The 20,225-nt window shown below is 37.9% G+C and overlaps 1 protein-coding gene across 3 annotated transcripts in view; it reads right to left on the bottom strand.

Annotated features, from left to right (window-relative positions):
- The window catches only part of SNCAIP (synuclein alpha interacting protein), a 149,493-nt gene that overhangs the window by 16,217 nt on the left and 113,051 nt on the right, over nucleotides 1-20,225 (bottom strand). For all 3 annotated transcript variants that reach the window (XM_079145663.1, XM_079145664.1, XM_079145665.1), the window contains exons 6-8: nucleotides 13,855-13,968; nucleotides 5,374-5,499; nucleotides 1,034-1,203 (exon numbers count right to left, since the gene is read on the bottom strand). In XM_079145663.1, coding sequence (XP_079001789.1) covers nucleotides 1,034-1,203; nucleotides 5,374-5,499; nucleotides 13,855-13,968 — 410 coding nt within the window. The remainder of the gene's footprint in view (nucleotides 1-1,033; nucleotides 1,204-5,373; nucleotides 5,500-13,854; nucleotides 13,969-20,225) is intronic.

Genomic DNA, 20,225 nt, shown 5'->3' with positions numbered 1-20,225 from the left:
TTTAGACTTACAGCCAATTAAAGCCTCTCACCTGCCCTAGCCCTCTTTTACAAATGAGGTATATCCAGGGCACATGCACAAACACTATATATATATACACACCCACATACATTTCTTTCCCTCTCTCCATATATATATATGAAAGTATATGTATATATATCGAAGTAAGGCATATTTTCTAAAGTTTGATGTTTTAGATTCTCCTCCTAATCTGTCAACATTACTTTGAATACTGATTCCAATTTCCATGGAACCCTCCTCCATATGGCAACTGTGATTTATTGGTGAGCTTTCCAAGGCCTGACCTTGGTCCTCTCAGGTGGCCTGAGCTCCTTAATCCTTCAGCTTGAGATCCACCTGATGGATGTTCATCTGGCCCCCCTTTTCTTCAAGCACATCATGTGACAATGCTTCCCTGACACCTAGATATGTAATGTGTACCCATTTAAATAACATCAAGGAAAGAACTGACTTTAGCCATAGAGTAAAAACTTTTCTACTCCTAGGATTCATTAACCATTTGCTTATTTTTTACAGTAAGTTTGTTGGTGATGGTTACAAGTTACTTAACCATAATTATATATGTATATATATAATTTATATATATTCATCTCTAACCTTTTTTTTTTTCTCTCTCTCTCTTTCATGATCTTGATGATCTCCTGGAATATTAAGGACAGAAGGTTGAAAATGATACATGTGTTTGCCTTCAACGTCCTGCTACATAATCTGGCTCTGAGATGTGAACACGGAGTCTCTCTCTCTTGATCTACTGTGGCTTATATTCTCTGCTTAGGAAGCTTGCTCTGCACTTTGTGGTTTAAAGATCATTTTGCCGCTGCAGAGATGGTATGTATGTTCAGCATGAGCACTGAACACGAGTACTTAGGATGGAGGAAGACAAGAAGATGAGGAGAATGTTGGGAATTCCCTTTACAACAGGAATGAAGGGAGTTCACCATAGCCCTTGGCCGAAACTTAAGTGTAACAATGGAAAGTCAGACTGTTCTCACCGAACCACCAGGCCACTTACTCCTTTAGCTGCTTGGTTAACTTTACCACCTGTGAAGCCAGTGACATGCAGGTCTCTACCACCACCAGGTACCGGGAGCACAGGGTGTGCCCTTGCCGCTCGGCGCTCTGGGAGGGCTTTTCCCCAGCGTGATTCTGCATGGTGACGTTTGCTCCATACTCCACCAGGGTCTGTCAGGAAATGCAGAAACATGGATTGTATCAGGCCCTCCCTCTAAACATTTTTTAATGACTGTAACAGGATCAAGAAAGGACTTTTATTATTCCAGAGCCAGTTATCAGAGCCCATGGGATTGGGGGTGGTGATAGCAGCACCTAGAGAAGAGAGTCACTGGAGCCCATTCAGGTTGGTGTCAGCCCTCTCCCTTCAGAGCCTGCAGAGGTGGAGCTGCACCCCTGCTGCTACTCCCCAACCCCACTGCAGCCTAAGAGGGAGCGGTCTGGGAAGGGGAGAAGGTTGCTACCGTCCACAGAGCTGTTTCCTTCCTGAGATGTGCAATGTTTGCGGTGGTTGGGTTCCAAAGGAATTGTTCATAAATTCAGAGATGCCTGTAATGCGGGGAGAGTAGAATTCTGCTTATCTATTCCTATTTGCCTGGGCTTTGATAGCTGGTTTTGTAACAACACTTCTTTTTGAGTCTACTTTGGCCAGAAATAAAAAGAACTGGAAAGATGGCATGACAGAGACTGGGGAGGCTGTGAAGCAGTCCAGACTCTCACCATGGGTTATGGCAAGGACATGTTTGTGGACTGAGCAGACTTTGTAGAAGGGAGCCGGCTGGGAACTTTCTTTCAGCATCCCCCCCCTCTCACACACAAGAGGAGAGGGTTCTCCAGAAGCACTTGGTAGTGGGTTGTACCATAGGTTGAAGAAATTTATAGGAGAGGAGGAGGCAAATTTGGGGACAGGACTCCTATGTCAGGAGCCAGTGGGGAAGACCACACCACAGCACCCATCAGACAGATGTCACTGAGGGTTGTCATAGAGCATGTCAGTGATCATAGTCAGCCAAAGAAGCAGTGACAACTTTTTTCCAGGGAGGACATGGTCTTTCCCAGTTAAGCAAAGAGACACTTGACTTTTTCTCTCCATATCTTCTCTTTGTCTTTGACACTGCAGCCTGGATAGAGGGGAGTAGGAGCTAAAGTGGTGTGTTAAAAGCAGATCATGCCTCACTCCTCATTCCACATTCCCAGTGGGGCTGGGGGTGGGGCTGGGGGGAATGCTTTGAATCAGAAATAAGAATGAATATTGTTCAGCCATAAAGAAGAATAATATTATGGCATTTGCAGACAAATGGATGGAATTGGAGAATATCATGCTAAGTGAAATAAGCCAATCCCCAAAAAACAAAGACTGAATGTTTTCCCTGATAAGTGGATGATGATACAGAATGGGGGTAGGGAGGTGGGGAATAAGAGAAGAATGGAAGAACTTTAGATTACGTAGATGGAAATGAGAGGGGGGAGGGCGTGGGGGTATGAAAGATGGTGGAATGAGACAGACATCATTATCCTATGTACATGTATGATTACACGAATGGTGTGAATCTACACTGTGTACAACCATAGCTACGAAAAGTTGTACCCCATTTGTGTACAATGAATCAAAATGCAGTCTATAAAAAAAAAAAAGAAATAAGATTAAGGTTTTAAACTGGTTTGGAGTAAATTTTAATGGTCAAAGGCAAGCCTAAAGTTATGGAATCTGGACAAGGTATCAATAATAGAGGAGGAGATTTGATGGAGCATGGCTGAAATCAATACTTTAAAAGCATCAAAACTCTTTCGTAATTATACTGTGATGCTATTAGATTGTACACAAAAAAAGTTGCTATATCAATATTAATTAACCACCACAATCTGATATATTCTTTGACAATTCATGGTAAGATTGTAAACCTCTAGCTTTATTTTGGTAGTAATGGTTTCTCCCTCTATACAACACTTATATTTAAATTCTTAGGCTACTTAAGACTCAAAGAACATTAAGGAGCTTCTTTTTCCTTTTGGTTTATGATCACTCACCATGAAAGGTCAATTTGCTATAAAGCCATTGCCACCTTCCTCACAGGGTGTCCCACAGACCCTGTCAGCATCAAGCTCTCCAAGAGACTGAGTATAAACACACACTGTTATTACTCCCCTGGACTCTGACCTCTGCAGTTTTCTTTCCACTGTTTTCCTTACTCAGTCCCCTCCTCACTGCATAAGGTCCCCTACTCACTCTCAGTCTCTTTTTATTTTAAATCTCACACCCAGTGGATAGACCAAGGTTATCCAAGTTTCCACATCCATTGTATCTAGTGCCAAAAACATCATTTATACTAAGTGGAGTCATGAATGCTCTGGAAAGACTGACAGTCTCTCTTCACATATTAAAAAAAAAAAAAAAACTAGAATCTTATATAGAATTAGTGATATCAACTGGTTATCTTTGGCTTTTGGTTATTTACTAACTAATATAAAGTTTATTTCAAGATTATTTAATATTAGAGTATTTTGTTAAATATAAATGTATAAATTTTCAATGTTCATTCAATTATCTTTTTTGCCATGTAAAATAATGTTACTCCTCTAATCTTTTCACAGATGTTGGGAAGAATTTAAATTTCTCTCCTTTCTATACTTTAAAATTTCTTATCACTCCTTTTAAAAACTGGTGCCTGGTACCTTAAATTCAAAGATGTATGCTTTGCCAACAATAATGGGAAAATGTTCAAATACATTTATTTCCTATCAAGTCAGTTCTTCAAAGAGCAGTTTCATATGAGTACACACTCTAGTAAGCTTTCTGTTGTATCTCTGCTTTTGCTTTTATTAATCCCTTTTTTATATTTAAAGTTTTCCTGTATAGTCTCCTTTTATTTCCTGAGCCCTCTCTACTTTCCTGAGTAAATGGTTCTCACTGCTTACTTTTCCATTTCAAATACAACCTAACTTGCACACAGTAGGACATCAATAAGTACCTGTTGAATAAATGAGACATAGGGTTTGCAATAAAGGACATAACACATACATAATCCAAAAGGAGTGCTGATTTGTAGAGGTGGAAAATGTGTTACATGTTACAAACGCATCACATTTTGAACTGTGTGAAATCCTTGAGGTGGAAATACTTTCTCCAGTCATGGCTTTCAACCATGTGTTGTCAATTTCCCTTTCCCTGAGATGTGGTGGAAAAAAAAAAAAATCCATAAATGTTCAGGCATTTTCAATGATAAGAATGGTCTGATTGGCCTGATTCTGGTAACTGTAATTTATTGCCAAAAATAAAATTTCAGGCCAAACCTAAACTTCAACTTTGTTTGCCAGAATCTTTGCTCTCGTATACTGCAGCTCCTCACCCACCTGCTCCTCCTCCTCCTTCTCCTTAGGCCATCTCTCTCTTCTGTCCCTGAGGGCCTTCAACATTCTCTAGGTGGAAAGTTCTACCTGGTTTTCACATTCATCCTCCCCCAAACTTCTGGGACCCTGATGGGCTCTCACTTGCCATGTGCTGTTCTGACAGCGACACCAAGCGTGGCTCAGCTTGGGGCAGCTCTGCATTCTGCGGCATGATAGGATACCATCACCTCTTCCTGCAGGAACCCATGCTTAAGAGGGCTCCTCACGTGGACTGGAGCAGGTGGAAGAGCCTCCCTCCCCTCTCCTGTGGCTCTGCTCCCCAGTCTTTTAACATCATTGCATATATTAAACACGAGAGCATTTGGAAGCATGATGAGCTAAAAGCACAAGGTTGCTTGAGGCTGTTGGGTGGAGTGAATGGCCAACCAGAGCCCTGCCTGGTCTACCCAAGCCCCAAGAGGATCAGAACAAGGGGAAAACCCCTATATTTCTTAGTTTCACAAGTGGACTGCTGTTGCCCTCATTAGTGCATCTCTCCTCTCCAGGTATGCGAAAAACAGGACAGATTTTCAGAAGAATTCTTCATAGTAGGGAGCAGAAATCTAGCAAGAGTGTGCTGTGTGCTTTCCCCCTTTTTCCAAAGTAGGGCTGAACTTCTCATATGCATTCAAAGAGGCCCAGGATGTTAGGGGTCTAAAAACATGGATATATTTTTTACTCGGTCAGCATTGGGGCTTTACAGTAATTGTTACCTTGGGATATTGAGAGAGCAGGAAAAGTCCCTTTCCACACCCTCTGATGCTCAAGGAGCTATTTGTGCCTCTACCTGCGTGGATTTTTAGAAATAAAAATATATGACATTATGTTTCTTTATTTCCATCATAAAATGAAAGATGAGCTAATCTAGATATTCTCTCAGTGAGCAAAACTTCCATTCTTTTGTTTTATTACTTGATAGCTCCTTTCCGTCTGCAGAGCAGCAGGGCTGTGTACCTGGATGCACCCGAGGTAGCCGTGCTGTGAGGCCACGTGAACAGCACTGTTGCCATCCTGGTCCACTTCATCCAGCGAGATGCCTTGTTCTTGCATGAACTGAAGAAGCCACAACAGAATCTTCTCCTACCAACACAAGAACACGAGGCATTATTAGAATACCATACAGAGAAGCCACATATGAAGACAGAGGAAAACAATACTCTGTGAAGAGTATGTCAAGGAAGCTCACCTGTGAAAAGAAAGTTCCCATTCAGTACAAACTGAAAAATCCACGAATCTCTTACCGAAATGAATGAAAGAGGAACATGAGGAGGATTCAAAGAGCAGGAAATGCTCTTGTTTTATTTGCTTATTCTATCAATGGGAGAACAATTCAGAGAAAGTTGGAAGACTTCCTGAGGCACACAGCTACACAGATCCAAGGCTGGAACTAAAATCAGGTCTTTTGAGTCTCAGGCTCTCAAGGCAATGTCTTAACCACCACATTAAGTTGCCTGTACAGGTTTCAAGCACATTGTCATTAAAACCTGGACAACTGAGATAGCTAACTTTTACTTTTAAATTTATAATTCTTACACTATGCTTCCTGTTCCCACACCTTACCATCAACAGACTTAAAAAAAGAGAGAACACCTTAAGTTGTCAAGGACAAGATAACCCCCACTGAAATACAACCAGAAATTGCTTGTTGGTGGTGTTTTAAAGGTGAAGGTTTTTTTCTTCTTTCATGTTAAAGGAAGGGGACCCATAGCTCTGCACATGAACCTTTCAAAGGCAAAATCACAGGGCAGTTGGTCTGTTTCGTCACCATCTGTTTGCATTTTACCCACTGAGTGTTTTGTGGTATTTTCATGTTATGCTTGGCCTTCAGAGAAAGCAGGGGGATGGGAGTTCACTGTTCTAAAATAGAAAAATTAAATATAAAGTTAAAAAAATATGAGAGTGGAAAAACAACAGCATGAAGTTTAGCGGGTGGAATTTGACATTTAAAAAGATGATCATGTGTTTGAAATAGCCTTGAACTTCTTTCTTCTTAGCCTTTTAAAGGATTTTTTTTTTTCCCCAGTTATTTGCTCAGACTGGTCATGAACTTTTATACTCTCCTGGATTAAATTTGCCTTTATCTTCCGAACATGCCAACTAATCTGCTAAAGGAATGTTGGACAAAAACAGCCAGTTCCTTTAATGTTTCACCCCTTATGCTGGGGGACAGGGTGCTGTTTATAAAGGTATCTGAGACATCAGGGACAGACTGAACATTTGCACCACACTTTTTCCGAATGAGCAAGCAGGGAATAAGAGCCCTAAAGAACAAGATGAGAAAAATGTAATCAATGCCTACAGCCTCGCAGGAATGGACCTGGGAAAGCAGGGTGAGTGTTAGCTGCAAAAGCAGACAGACCTTGTAGAAAGTGAAACCCTCAAGGGTCCCCCAAAAAGGAGCAGAGCCCTGAGGTTAGGGTGGGAAATTATAGAGCTTGGATAAGGATATTCTGATATGCTCATATTCTCATATGCTCACATATTCTATGCAAACCTGGAGAAAGTTGGAACTGACATTTGGTCGGGAACAGGTAATGTTTCCACATGCATGAGGTAAAACCACTTCCTTTACCTTTCTTAATTGGGTAGGAGAAAAAATACTGGATTACTTTTTACTTGGAAGCAGATGATTGTACTATGTGATCTTAACTCCTTAAAAAAACTCAATGAACCAAGTGTGTGGCACATGCCTATAATCCTAGCAACTTGTGAGGCTGAGGTAAAAGGATTCCAAGTTCAAGACCAACCTTAGCAATTTAGCAAGGCCATAAGCAACTTAGTGAAACCCTGTCTCAAAATTTTTAATAAATAAATAAAATTGCCCCTAGGTTCAATCACCAGTACCCCTTCACAAAGAAAGGAAGGAAGAAAGAAAAAAAGAAAGTCTCAGTGAGTGGGTTTGGGGGATGCATGCTAGTAATCCCAGCTACTCAGAAGGCTGAGGCAAGTTTGAGGACAACCTAGATGACCTGATGAGACCCTATCTCAAAATAATAAATAAAAGGGATTGGGATGTAGCTCAGTGGTCAAGTATCCTGGGTTCAATCCCTGGTACCAAAAGACAAACAAACAAACAAACAGAAACTTCTATGAGTGGAAGTACCTTAGGCTAAAAGACATAACCAACCATTCCAAAGTCAATGGCTAAGACATATGGAAACTGCATGAATAGAACATTGGTGTAAAAGATGGCACTACCATGTGCAAAACAATTCTCTTCAGTGGGTCATTTTTGAGCTACAGTGATCTGGTTTGCTCCATGATATTAGATCTTGGATTCTTAAAACTATAGATTGAAAGAAATTTTAGAGAATCATCCAAATCAAACAGTCTTATTTTAGAAATTAGAAAACTGAGGGAGAGGACATTTTTGTGTACTCGATTTCTAGCAGCTTTGTTCTTTGGCAAGTAAAGTTCAGAGGAGTTTAACTATTTAGAAATGTGCTATCTATACCTTCTTTTCATGCAAATATTCTTATTTTTTCAGACCCAATGAAATAGTATAGTGGATATGTCTAGTCCACCTGTCCCAAATACCATTTACTAAAATCACAGTATTCTGACTTTTAGCAGTGGAGGGTGTAGGTAGTGGAATATAGCATTTCATAAGACTTGGAATTTTCCTGTTGTGGAAATTTGGGGAGAATCTAGGCCTCTTTGCAGGGGCCTGGTTACCATGGAGAACAAGACACACAAGGTCCATGTGAGTCCAGACAGAGTTACCCTGGCTCCAGAGGACTCTGCAAGCCAGAACAGTCTGTATAGTCATAATAAACTGCTTTATTTTCTTATAATGACAATTAGAGAGTTTACGCAATTCAATATTTAAGACTTACGTAAAGGAAGAACCAGTTTTGACTGTTCAGAACAAGTCAGGTGTTTGCCTAGCAACTCAAATTTAGTTTGGTGTTTTTATAGGGCAATTTACTTTCCTAAGAAGATAAGCAATTGGCTTGGCCAGTGTACAAAAATAAAAATCTTTCCCTGTTATACCACATAGAATACTACTACAAGAAATTGGCTGACTATATGCCTGGTTTTCTAATGACCCACATTGAGGATTTCTGAGTTGGATGTAGAGGTGGCTAGCATCTGTGGTTTTGGTAAAAGCAGAGAAATTCTGCTTGGATTCTGGGAAACATACCTTATAAGAAGGTCAAAATATATATGACCACTTTCTTCAACTAAGAAGGGCCTTATTAAAGCACATGTGTATTTTATCTATATGCAATTGTATGTACCTCCATTTAGCCCTTTAATGCATCCCCCGTCTCTGTTTATGTCTGTAGGGAGGAGAAGTTAAAGGGAGAATATAACTTCAATTTTCATTTCCCTATAAGTATTATTTTCAGAGAACATTCGATGCTGTCACATAGACGAAAAGGCCCTCTGCATTATTTCCATTTCACGAAATGCTTTTCCAACTTACATTTCATCCCTGAACCCACACATGTATCTCTTTGTTCAACTTGAATCTACTAAAAACTTCCTTCATGTACCAATTTCCTTTTCTGGGGCCTTTTTTTAAATCTTTTGGTAACCTGGTATAGTGTTGTATTTTATGTGTTCCCAAAGGCAAAGCAAGTTGTTTAAAGAGGCAATTAATACATGTAATTTATGAGACTTGCTGGACAAAGTCTAATAAAAAATTTAATTGAAAGTATGTCACAGTTTTATTGCTGGTATCAATAAAATCTCAATAGTTTGCAATCATAAGTTCTGCAAGAGCTCTGTTTGCAGTCATAGATCATCAAATCTACTATGCCATTGATTTTAAGATTCATTCCAGTTTTTGAGAAGTTAAGATATAGGAAAAAAATTGACCAGCAATAATTTCATAATGTCATTTATTGAAGCAAATGAGAATCCAGAGATGGTAAAATATGGGGGAAAAGGTGAATGTAAAAGGTGATCAAATAGGTTGAGGCCCAAATAATTCTTTGGCAAATTTCTTTACTTATGGTGAAATAAACAATACTGATAGCAATAAAACACAAATTAAAACAGTCACAACTGTTAACATTTATCTAGGGCTTTTATTGTGTTGGGCAATACAATTTTTTCTCACTCAAGTCTTTTTTGGAGGGTTGGGGTACCAGGAATTGAACTCGGGGGCACTCAACCATTGAGCCACATCCCTAGCCCTATTTTGTATTTCATTTAGAGACAGGGTCTCACTGAATTGCTTAGCACCTCGCTGTTACTGAGGCTGACTTTGAACTCATGATCCTCCTGCCTCAGCTTCCCGAGCTGCTAGGATTATAGGCATGAACCACTGCACCCAGCTTCACTCAATCTTTCGAACAACATTATAAGGAAGGATCTGTTATTCGTATGGAGTAGATGAGGAAAGTAAGGTCCAGCAAGACCTTTTCTTCTTTCCTTTCTTTTCTGTAAATAAATGTTTATAAGCCATGGTGCTAGTAATTGGTGACTAGGATTAAAACCCAGACAAACAGCTTGGGTTAGGGACCGATGCTCTTCATGACTCCACTTTCTGTCTCTGAGCACAGACATCCACAACTGCTCATTCCCCCACAGCCCTTGAATCCAAAGGACATTCTCTCTTTTTTGGCCCATGAGTCAAAGAAATCACTGCCTGTCTGTCTGTGGGCAGTGGAGTTCTGGGTCAGTTGTGTTTTTTCAAGATCAGTATTTGCAGAGCAGATGGATGCCAATGCTAATCAAAGATTTTTCTATTTTTCTCTCATCTACAATTGTAGGCAGCACTTTCAGGTTGTTCACTTATTTCTGCACCATGGCAGTGAAACAATAAAGTCAATGAAATAATAATGTCAAGGGAATAGTTCTCCTTTCTAAAGTCAGTTGGGGAGAAACAAGAACAGAGCATCCCCCTTGCCGGCAGGCTGGTCTACCCTGCTCACGGCCATTCATAGGAATTGCTGAGCCTTTTCCTTTTCAGACAGTGCTCTTTCAAAGTATCTGTGGCAGGGCAAACCTTTAAAATGGAGAATAAGTACAGTGCAGGCAAAGGTACTCTTGGGAAATGCTCGATGTCAAGATGTAGGTTATTTTTGTAGAAGGATGTCATGACCAAATGGCACGTGAATGATTCAGAAACAAAAGGAATCGCAGGCTTGATGTTGAAAGGCACACAGAGCCGGTGACCAATGCAGAGCAAGCTGATGCCCCAAGCAGCTGTTGGGCGAGGGGTGGGAAGCTCTGCTGGGAGAGCCTTCATGTTTGAATAAACAGCCCAACTTAAACACGGGCTTTGATAGGAGCTTTGAATCAACACGACTGTGACTCAATTGTTTTGGCAGCAGCATCCCTCTTCTGGGATGGCAAGGCAGGCCTGGTAAGGACACCCTGCTTGTTCCTCCAGTCTTCCCAGCTTCCCACATTCGTGTTCCCCATGGAGCGTTCTGCTAGGCACGATCGGGCAATGAAATAATTGCACCCTCTGAGACTTCAAGTGTCAAGAAGAAGAAAATCAATTCCTATCACCCAAAGATCTATCACTCCAGGAGGCCACTAAAAACTACTGGCTACCCCTGTGGTACTGAAGTCTTTAAAGGTAATTTTTACAAGAAAAAGGCCACAAATTGGGAGTCAAATGGAGCCTATTCTTTAAGAATCTCTATGAGGGGCAGAGGGCAACGAAAATAAACCCAGAGAGGAATTTTCCTGGGTACTATCTTTTCCAGAGATATTTACTGAAGAAACAAAACCAGAACACGACTCAAGTGCCTGCTTGATGTAGAAAAACTTGCATGTGCTGAATTCATTAGAAAACTGTTCAATAACAGTCTTACTTGTGAAAATATTAGCCTTGTCATGGCTCCAAGTTCAGTGTCTCTGCAGGTTATCTGTTACATAAGTGGCTGTGGCGGATGTAAGACGGCTGGACAGAATTCACAGACCTAATGGGCTTCTACATTTTCCACTTGGACAGGAATGCTCTCCTAAGGGTCCTGCCACCCCCACCCCAAAGTTCTATTTAAGTTCGATAAAAAATGCTTATCAGCTTGAAATAATCTAAAGATTGATAATGAACTAGAGCAAACAACATAGCTCTTCCAACAAGTCACTAACTTGCATATTTTCCTCTACTTCAGCTACATTTTTACCCAGCCAGTCCCAGAAAGGCCACTTTCTTTTGTGGTATCCCATCAGTTTCAAAATTATGAGAAACCTGCTGTGCATAAAGAAAGTGGCATGTAAAGGCAACGTTTCCCAAGATGAGGAATGCTGAATCTGAGATTCTCTTAGAGGCTCGGAATAGCCCTGTAATCCTTTCCTCTGTGGCTCTGGTGAGCTCTGCCACAGGTTCAGACAGCCTTCCCACAGATATCCAAAAATCCTCGTTAGGTTTTGTAGGCAAATGGCATCACAGACATGAAACAATTACCCAATTTAATAAAATTCTGTTTTATATGTAAAACGATTTATAAAGATTATCAGTGATCAAATCCTCCTGAGCATTTAAAATTTCTACTCGTCCCTTTGCCCTTACAAGTAAAAGAGGGTCACCTAAGCAAATGCCTACCAATTACTATTGGTTATTTTTAGGACATTGTGGATCAAAACTAGCAAGTTCAATGCATAAAGAAAACTGAGAAGTTACAATATTTCAAAGATAGTGACTTTTACATGTTTTAAATGTTATTACTGATCCTTTCTCCATTTCATAAATTTGTACAGTTGCTCACTTCAGTGATCTATGAGTACTCCATATATCACAATGTATTGTTAGACAAAAGTGTAAAAATGTCTTCCTCAGCTATATCAATGCCACTGCTACAAACTGTATAAATTATCTACACAGATGGGGACAAACAGAAGCTGGCCCTAGAATCAGAGGAGCAGAGTAAAGATCTAGTCTTTTATTAGCCATCAGACCATGTGTAAGTCATTCAACTTTCTTTCTTCAGTCTCCTCATCTCATACAATTGGGATTAAAACATCTCATAGAGCCATTTTAAGGACCAAAAAATGTATACAAACCCAATGGTGTGGAGCCTAGCACACATAGGAAACATTATGTGTGTGTGTGTTTCTAAATAAATACTTATGTACATAGAGTTTATTTATATTGTTTGAAATACATTTATATCTGTATTAATTGAAGTTACTAAGGTACAAAATAAACGATCAGATTAAAAAAAGCCAAAACAAAACATCAGCTAGCATGACTCCGACCAATGAAAGACTTGCCAGGCTTGGTGTTGCACCCCTGTAATTCCAGCTTTGCAGGAGAATGAGGCAGGAGGGTTGAAAGTTCAATACCAGCTTGGGCAACTTAGCAAGACCCTGTCTCAAAATAAAATGAAAAACTGGCTGGGGCATAGCTCAGTGGTGGAGTACTTGCCTAGTATGTGCAAGGCTCTGGGTTCAATCACCAGTACTGTTAAAACCAACAACAAAAAGACTGACAATATTCTTCAGTCTATTTTTGTGAATTTGGGACTGTTGTTATGCTTGACAAATCATATTCTCTTATTGACAATACCACAATTTACTGCCACTAGGAAAGTTTATGAAGTCAAAGGGATATAGTTATATGCATGAGAGGCAATTTTCTTTGCCACAAATGTGATTAAATCTATTTTAATACAGTGCTGACTTTATTATTTTTTAAGACTGAAATTGGCATTTTGTGGTTCCAATGTTGTTATGTGATAATTTGTACTCATCCCACCTCAAAGGAAAATAGGTTTTTTTTTTAATTTTTTTTTTTCATTCTATATACTGGATTGTAATCTGTGTGCATCAATAACTCATGTTGGGATTTCCTAACATAGAAATTTGCAGGTAACTAGTTAGCATGCTCATCTTTACTTGAGTGAGACTTCCTTGATTAATGTCTTATAAAGATTTTCTAACTTTGAGTTTAATAAACTATAGCATTTTTTCTTTTGGTAAATGTTAAATGTATTTACTGTAAAAATTTGAAAATAGAAAAAAATGAGGCACTTGTAATTCCACCCTCTGTAATAATAACTACACATATGTTGTGCCATAGTTTTTTTGTTTTTTTTTTTTTAATATATCTTTCTGTCCAGATTTTAAAGTTGGTAACAAATTATAGGAACAGTTCTGTATCATGCATTTTAATTAATGTTACATAATTAGTTATACATATAAGAGGTAATTTCATAAATTCCATCATATGTATATAGCTTTATTATTTATCCAAGATCCTATCTTGGAATTGACAGGTTGTTTAAAACTTTTTCCTTAAAAAATCTTACGTCCTCAGTACCACATAAAAGTAAATAAATGAAATTAAGGCATAGGGTCCCTCTACAACTAAAAAGTATTTTTAAAAAATGATACAATGACTATCATTCCTTAAAAATCATTAGATATATTTTTGATTATTTTATGTTTGGATTTTGATGAAAACACACACAAAAAAACCCAAGTTGATTACATGGTGCATAAAGGGAAGATAACTTAAAAACTTCATACCTGGCCGTAGCAGCCTGCATAATGAATAAGGCTTGGAAAATCCTTGGAACAACTCAGTTCGGCAATGGCTTCTGTTTCACTGACCATCCAGCGTACACACTCCAACTGACCATTCTAGATTTAACAGAAAGAAAGAAAGTCAAGATAATTCAGTATTTGAAAATATCTCTCAGGTGCAAATTTTCCCAAGGGAAATATCATATGAATTTTGCCTTTCATATTTGGCTTTGCTTGTTTACAATACAAATATATCAACTTTTATACTCATAAATTGGTGGTTTTGAAGATTGAATTGAAGATTTTTTTATTTAAGTGTCGTTTCATAACTTTAATCAGTTACTTTAAAATTACTTTATTGAACTGGGGGTATAGCTTGACGATGGTACACCTAACAGGCTCCAGGCCCTGGGTTTGATTCCCAGCACTGCAAAAAAAGGAAAACAAATGAAATCGCACTATTGAGGAATCATTTGCATGTTGTAAAATGTGCCATTTTAAGTGTACAGTTTAATGCAATTTGACATATATATATAACCACTATATATATATTTATATATGTATGTATATAGATAGATAGATATAGTAACTACTGTTGCAACTACAACTCCTTCCAAGACAGAACATTTCCATTACCCCCAAAAGTCTGCTAGCACCCTTTAGCTCTCATCCTTTCACCTCTGTCCCAAGCAACCACTGGTAAGTCTTTGTCACAACAGACTAGTGTTTGACTCTTTTGTGTTTGACTTCTCTCACTCAGCTTAGTACTTCTGAGATTCATCCAAGCAGCTGCTTGTTATTAGTAGTTGACTCCTTTTTTATTGCTGAAAGTAGTCCATTGTCTCACTATATTACAATTTGTTTACTCATTAACCTTTTGATAGACATTTGGATTGTTTCCACTTAGGGGATATTATAAGTAAAGTTGCTATAAATATTCTTTGTGAATATACCCTTTCATCCTGCAGGGTAAATGCTGGAATTTACCTAATATAGGGTAATTTCCAGTATAGGATTGGGATTTCTGGATCGTGTATTGGTGTGTATTTGACATGATAAAAAACTGTCAAACTGGTTTCCAAACTGGTTGGCTTTACTACCACTGGGAGTGTGTGAGAATTCCAGTTGTTTCACATATAAGCCAACACACAGTATGTCAGTTATCTGTTATTCTTCTACTGAAATTTGTAAGCTAGAGCAACTATTTTCCAACACCTAAATAAAATAATATCATATCTATTAATGAAAAATTAACAAGTTCATATATAAAGTGCAAAAAGTAAAATCAACAAAGCACAAATGAGATGGAATCAAACTAAAATGCTTCTTCACAGCAAGGGAGAATCAAGAATGAGAAGAGAGAGCCCATATAATGGGAGAAAATCTTTGCCACATGCATCTCAGATAAGGCATTTATTTCCAGGATATACAAGAACTCAAAAAGTTTACCACCAGAAAACCAAATAACTCAATCAATAAATGGGCAAAGGAACTGAACATACTTCACAGAACAAGAAATATGATCAGTCAACAAATATATGAAAACATGTTCAACATCTCTAGCAATTAGAGAAATGTATGTTAAAATCACACTGAGATTTTTATCTCACTCCAGTCAGAATGGCAATCATCAAGAATATATGCAACAATGATGTTGGCAAGCATGTGGGGAAAAAGATACACTCATACATTGCTGTTGAAACTGCAAATTGTGCAGTTGTGCAAATTGTGCATAGTGGGTGCACCCACTATGGAAGGCAGTGTGGAGATTCCTCGGAAAACTTGGAATGGAACCACCATTTGACCCAGTCATCCCACTCCCAAAGGAATTTTAAATCAGCATACTACCGTGATGCAGCCACATCAGTGTTTACAGCACATCAAATCACAATAGCTAAACTATGGAACCAACCCAGGTGCCCTTCAACAGATGAATGGATAAAGAAAATGTGGTGTATATACACAATGGAATATTACTAAGCCACAAAGAAGAATGAAATTATGGCATTCGTCAGTAAATGAATGGAACTGGAAAAGAGTGAAAAAAAAAAAAAAAAATCCCAAAACACCAAAGGCTGAATGTTTTCTCTGATATGTGGATGCTAGCTCACAATAAGGGGTGGGTAAGGATGAATAGAAGTACTTTGGATTAGACAAAGGAGAATGAAGGGAAGGAAGAGGGAATGGGAATAGGAAAGATGGTAGAATGAATCAGACATTACTAGCCTATGTGCATATATGATAATCCTACATTACATACAGCTAACTGGAAGAATGAGATGTTATGCTCCATATATGTATAATATGTGAAAATACATTCTACTGTCATGTATGATTAATAAGAATAATATATATAAAGAATAATATATTTACATATAAGTAATTATAGATATAAAACCAGGTAAAAATCTTAATTGGTCAAATATTTAAATTTTAAAAATGAAAATACTCTTATGAAAGAATCATTTGTCACTTATCAATAATAAAACTACCAAAACACAAGGTAAAACAACCACAACCTGGCCCATTTTTTAGGAAAACAAAAATGATCCTCAGCATCAAGAGGAGCAGGAAAGTAGAAGTAGGCAAGAGAAAAGAAAAAAAAGAATGTGATTTTCTTGGAGTCTTTATAAGGGTTTTATAAAACCAGATATTATTCTCATCACTTTTTAGAATTTCAATTTCTTTCCTATCTTTGAACCATTATTGGGTTTTTACTCTCAGGTAATGTGAGAATTTCGGAAAGTAAACAAAACATGTAAACAATTACAACACAATTCATAATAGAGGACAAAGAGAAATAATGGTTGGGGGATCTCATGAAAATCATCTCTTGAAAATCAGAGGGAGAAAAATAGAGTAAAGGGACCCAGAAGAAGGGAGGAGGGAAGGGGAAGGGGAAATATTTCAGAATGACATTGGCCATTATGTTGTTTTATTCTGTATATGTATGAAAATGTAACAGTGCATACTGCTATTATGTAAAATTACAATGCATCAATAAAAACCATGAAAAAATACAGTCCACACATATTTGTGGAGGATTTCTGGTACCACTTACAGTGTGATAGGCATATACTACTGATTAAGACCCAGACAGACTTTGGATTGGATTTAAATCCTTAATCTGTCACTTAGTTACAAGATGTGGGGCAAGTTACTTTACCTCTCTGATAAGCAATTGATTATCTGTGAAACAGGGATAATAGTAACTAACTTCCTAATATTGCTGTGAAGATTAAATGAGATCAATCATGCAGACTTGCTATAGCACAGAACTTTTTTAAAAAAAACTTCTTAATAGTTGTAGATGAACGGAATGCCTTTGTTTTATTTGTTTATTTTTATGTGGTGCTAAGGATAGAACCCAGTGCCTCACACATGCTAGGCAAAGTGTTCTACCACTGAGCTACAATCCCAGCCCACAGAACGTTTTTACGTTCTACTATTAGAATGCTCCCTTGGACTCTTTTGTAACTCTGCAAGACACATGAGACATTTAATCAGCTTCCTAGTTTGCACAGTGTGGGGTTTTAACCCTGAAAAAGAGTTACTGTGGGCATAGAGCCAGGGAAGAATTCAAAGAGGTTTGCATTTAAGCTAGTATAATAGAATTATTGTCTTTTAATTTTAGAATCCTAACAGTTATTTTCTCAAGGTGAAAACGTCTATTCTAAAAGCTAGATAGAAGAGATCTGTTCATTCTTCATGCTTGCCTATTTGAATAACAGAATTTCAGTCAGTATTTCCCATCTATTTGTGTGCACTTTCTGTACTTTCTTTTTGAGATACAGTCATGTGCCACATTATGATGCTTTTGTCAACTGTGTATACTACTTGTGGTCCCATAAAATTACAAAGGAGCTGAAAAAGTATAGCACATACAATTATGTGCATGATATACTTGATAATGACAATAAACAACTGTTACTGGTTTATGTATTATTATACTTTCATCATTAGTGTACTCCTACTTACTAAAAATGGAGTTTGCTGTCAAACACCATCTTCTGATTACATTAGAAGGCCAATTTGACCTATGCCTTCTATGTTTATTAAGTACACTACGATGTTTACATAAGGACAAGATTGCCCAACAACTCACTTCTTAGAACATATCTTCATCATCAAGTGGCACATGCCTGTATTTGCATGATTAGGTGTGTGCTACGGTCTCCCTTTTCTGTCTCCTCCTTGCCCTGGGAGGTTGGGTTTGGCTGATGAGCTCAGGGGCAGGAGATCAGGAAGGAAGAGTAAGTTTCAGGTCCTCTTTGCTCTTGGATTCCCTCTACCATTGCCAGATGAGTCCTTCCCCTACTAATGCATTAGCTGACTATACTAGGAGTACTTTGATGAATTCAAGGTCAAAAGCCAGTCAGTACTTTCTGATCAGCCCTCTCTATTTGATGTTCATTCAATGACTTCTTTCCCAGTCCCTCCAGGCTTTGGGGTGGTAACTGCACCCTAGCTGCTAATGACCCCAGGATACTGCACTTTCCCATGGACTCTCTTCATTCGCTCTGCCCACAATTTGGTGTATAATAATCCTGTCATTATAGACTTTCCTTAAATGTGAGTATCCAAGTGTTTCTGTCAGAATTAAACAAATCTACTATACATTTTGTTTCATTCCCTGTGAATAAAAAAAGGAATGGGAACTATATTCATTAGATATAAGGAAAAATGATTCATATAACTTGTTATTTATACAGACTATAGAAATGTGAGGCAAATTTTTAGCAATTCTCTCTCTGATCACATTTGCTTCCATTCTAATTTATTATTTCCTTTCTTCTGCTTGCTTTGGATTAAGTTTGCTCTACTTTTTCTAATTTCCTAAGGTGGATGATTAGGCTATTAATTTGAGAACTTTCTCTTTCCCCTCTCCCCCATTTTTACAAATTTCCCTTTAAATACAGCTTTAGCTGTATTCTGTAAGTGTTGTATTTTCATTTTCATATACTTTCCAATTTCTTTTATGATTTCTTCTCTGACCTATTATTTTAGCGAATATTAATTTTATACACTTGTGAATATCCCAGATTTCCTTTCGTTATTAATTTCTAATTAGATCCTATAATGATTTAAGAACATAACTTTGTATTTAAATATTTATAAATTTACTGAGATTTGTTTTATAGTCTAACATAGGGTTTATCTTGGAGAATTCCATGAGCGATTGACAGGAGTGTGTATCCTGTAGTCGTTGGGTAGAGTGTTCTTTTAGATGAGTATTAGTTTTTGTTTTTTAAGGAGTCAACTTTTAAAACAAATAAAATGCAGCCAAGAAGGCAGAAGAAAATATTGTTGTATCACAACTATGAGTTTGAAACCAGAATCACTTGCAATAAATATAAATACCAAGAAAACAAAAATTGAACCAAAACATTATCAAATTCTAGCAGGACATTTTTGTTTACCAAATTATCTGGTCCTGGGGTCACTCACTGTGTTACAAAGAAGTCAGTTAGGTTATGTGTTTGAAGTCATGTTATCACCAGACCAACATTGTGTCTTTGGGCTTAATCAGAATGACTGATGAGATTAAGCAATTAAGGTCATTTTGTTCCAGGTCTTTTTAGCTACTAAAATAATTTCTTCTGTTAGTCCCATTTTAGAAAACAGATTGCTTTAGAAATTGAACATTTTAGAAATACTTCTTTTCCATTTCTTTGCTTAACCATTTCCAGAGGATGCTCAATGTCCTGAACTCTCAAAATTTCTACTGTTGGGTCTTTCAGAAAGCACTCAATAAATTCTGTATGTAATTGACATAATTTATTATATTCCCTTGAAGGAATTTAAGAGTGTGGGAGAGATGTTCTTGAGCTCTGGTATGACTTTAAAGCCCCCTTTCTCAGGTAATCTTTTCATATAATACCTTACCTCTGACTCTACTTCCTGTCAGTCAAGTCATACTATCCAAGAACCTTCAGCCTGTTTGTACCAAGTGTGTTTGTCTTCAATGGCAGCAGGGCTCTGAGACCTGGGTTTAATGAAGTGAAACACCTGAGTACTGGTGTTTAAAACAAGGACCCAAATGGAAGAATGATGACTCTCAAGGTTCTCTCAACTTCTTCAGTGTCTATCAAAATGCACTGATAGAGCGAGGCAGGACCTGCATCAGGACTGATTTCTAAAGAAAGTGGCACTTGTTATAAAATATTTGTTCTTACTGCTTTTACAAATTTTAGATTAACTAATGGAGTGGAAAACGTTTTCATTTCTAAAATCACTGTCCAGAAGCAAAGAATGAGAAGCCTGTGACCCCAAATCTATAAAGGCTTTGGGGTCTTATGGATTTGATATGTATCTTTTATTCCAATTAAAACAAAATTTGCTGCTTAACTTTGCAAATTGCTCATGAGATAGCA

Source organism: Sciurus vulgaris, assembly GCF_902686455.1.
Source record: "Sciurus vulgaris genome assembly, chromosome: 6".
Lineage (NCBI taxonomy): Eukaryota > Metazoa > Chordata > Mammalia > Rodentia > Sciuridae > Sciurus > Sciurus vulgaris.
This window is presented reverse-complemented; position numbering and strand designations above follow the sequence as displayed.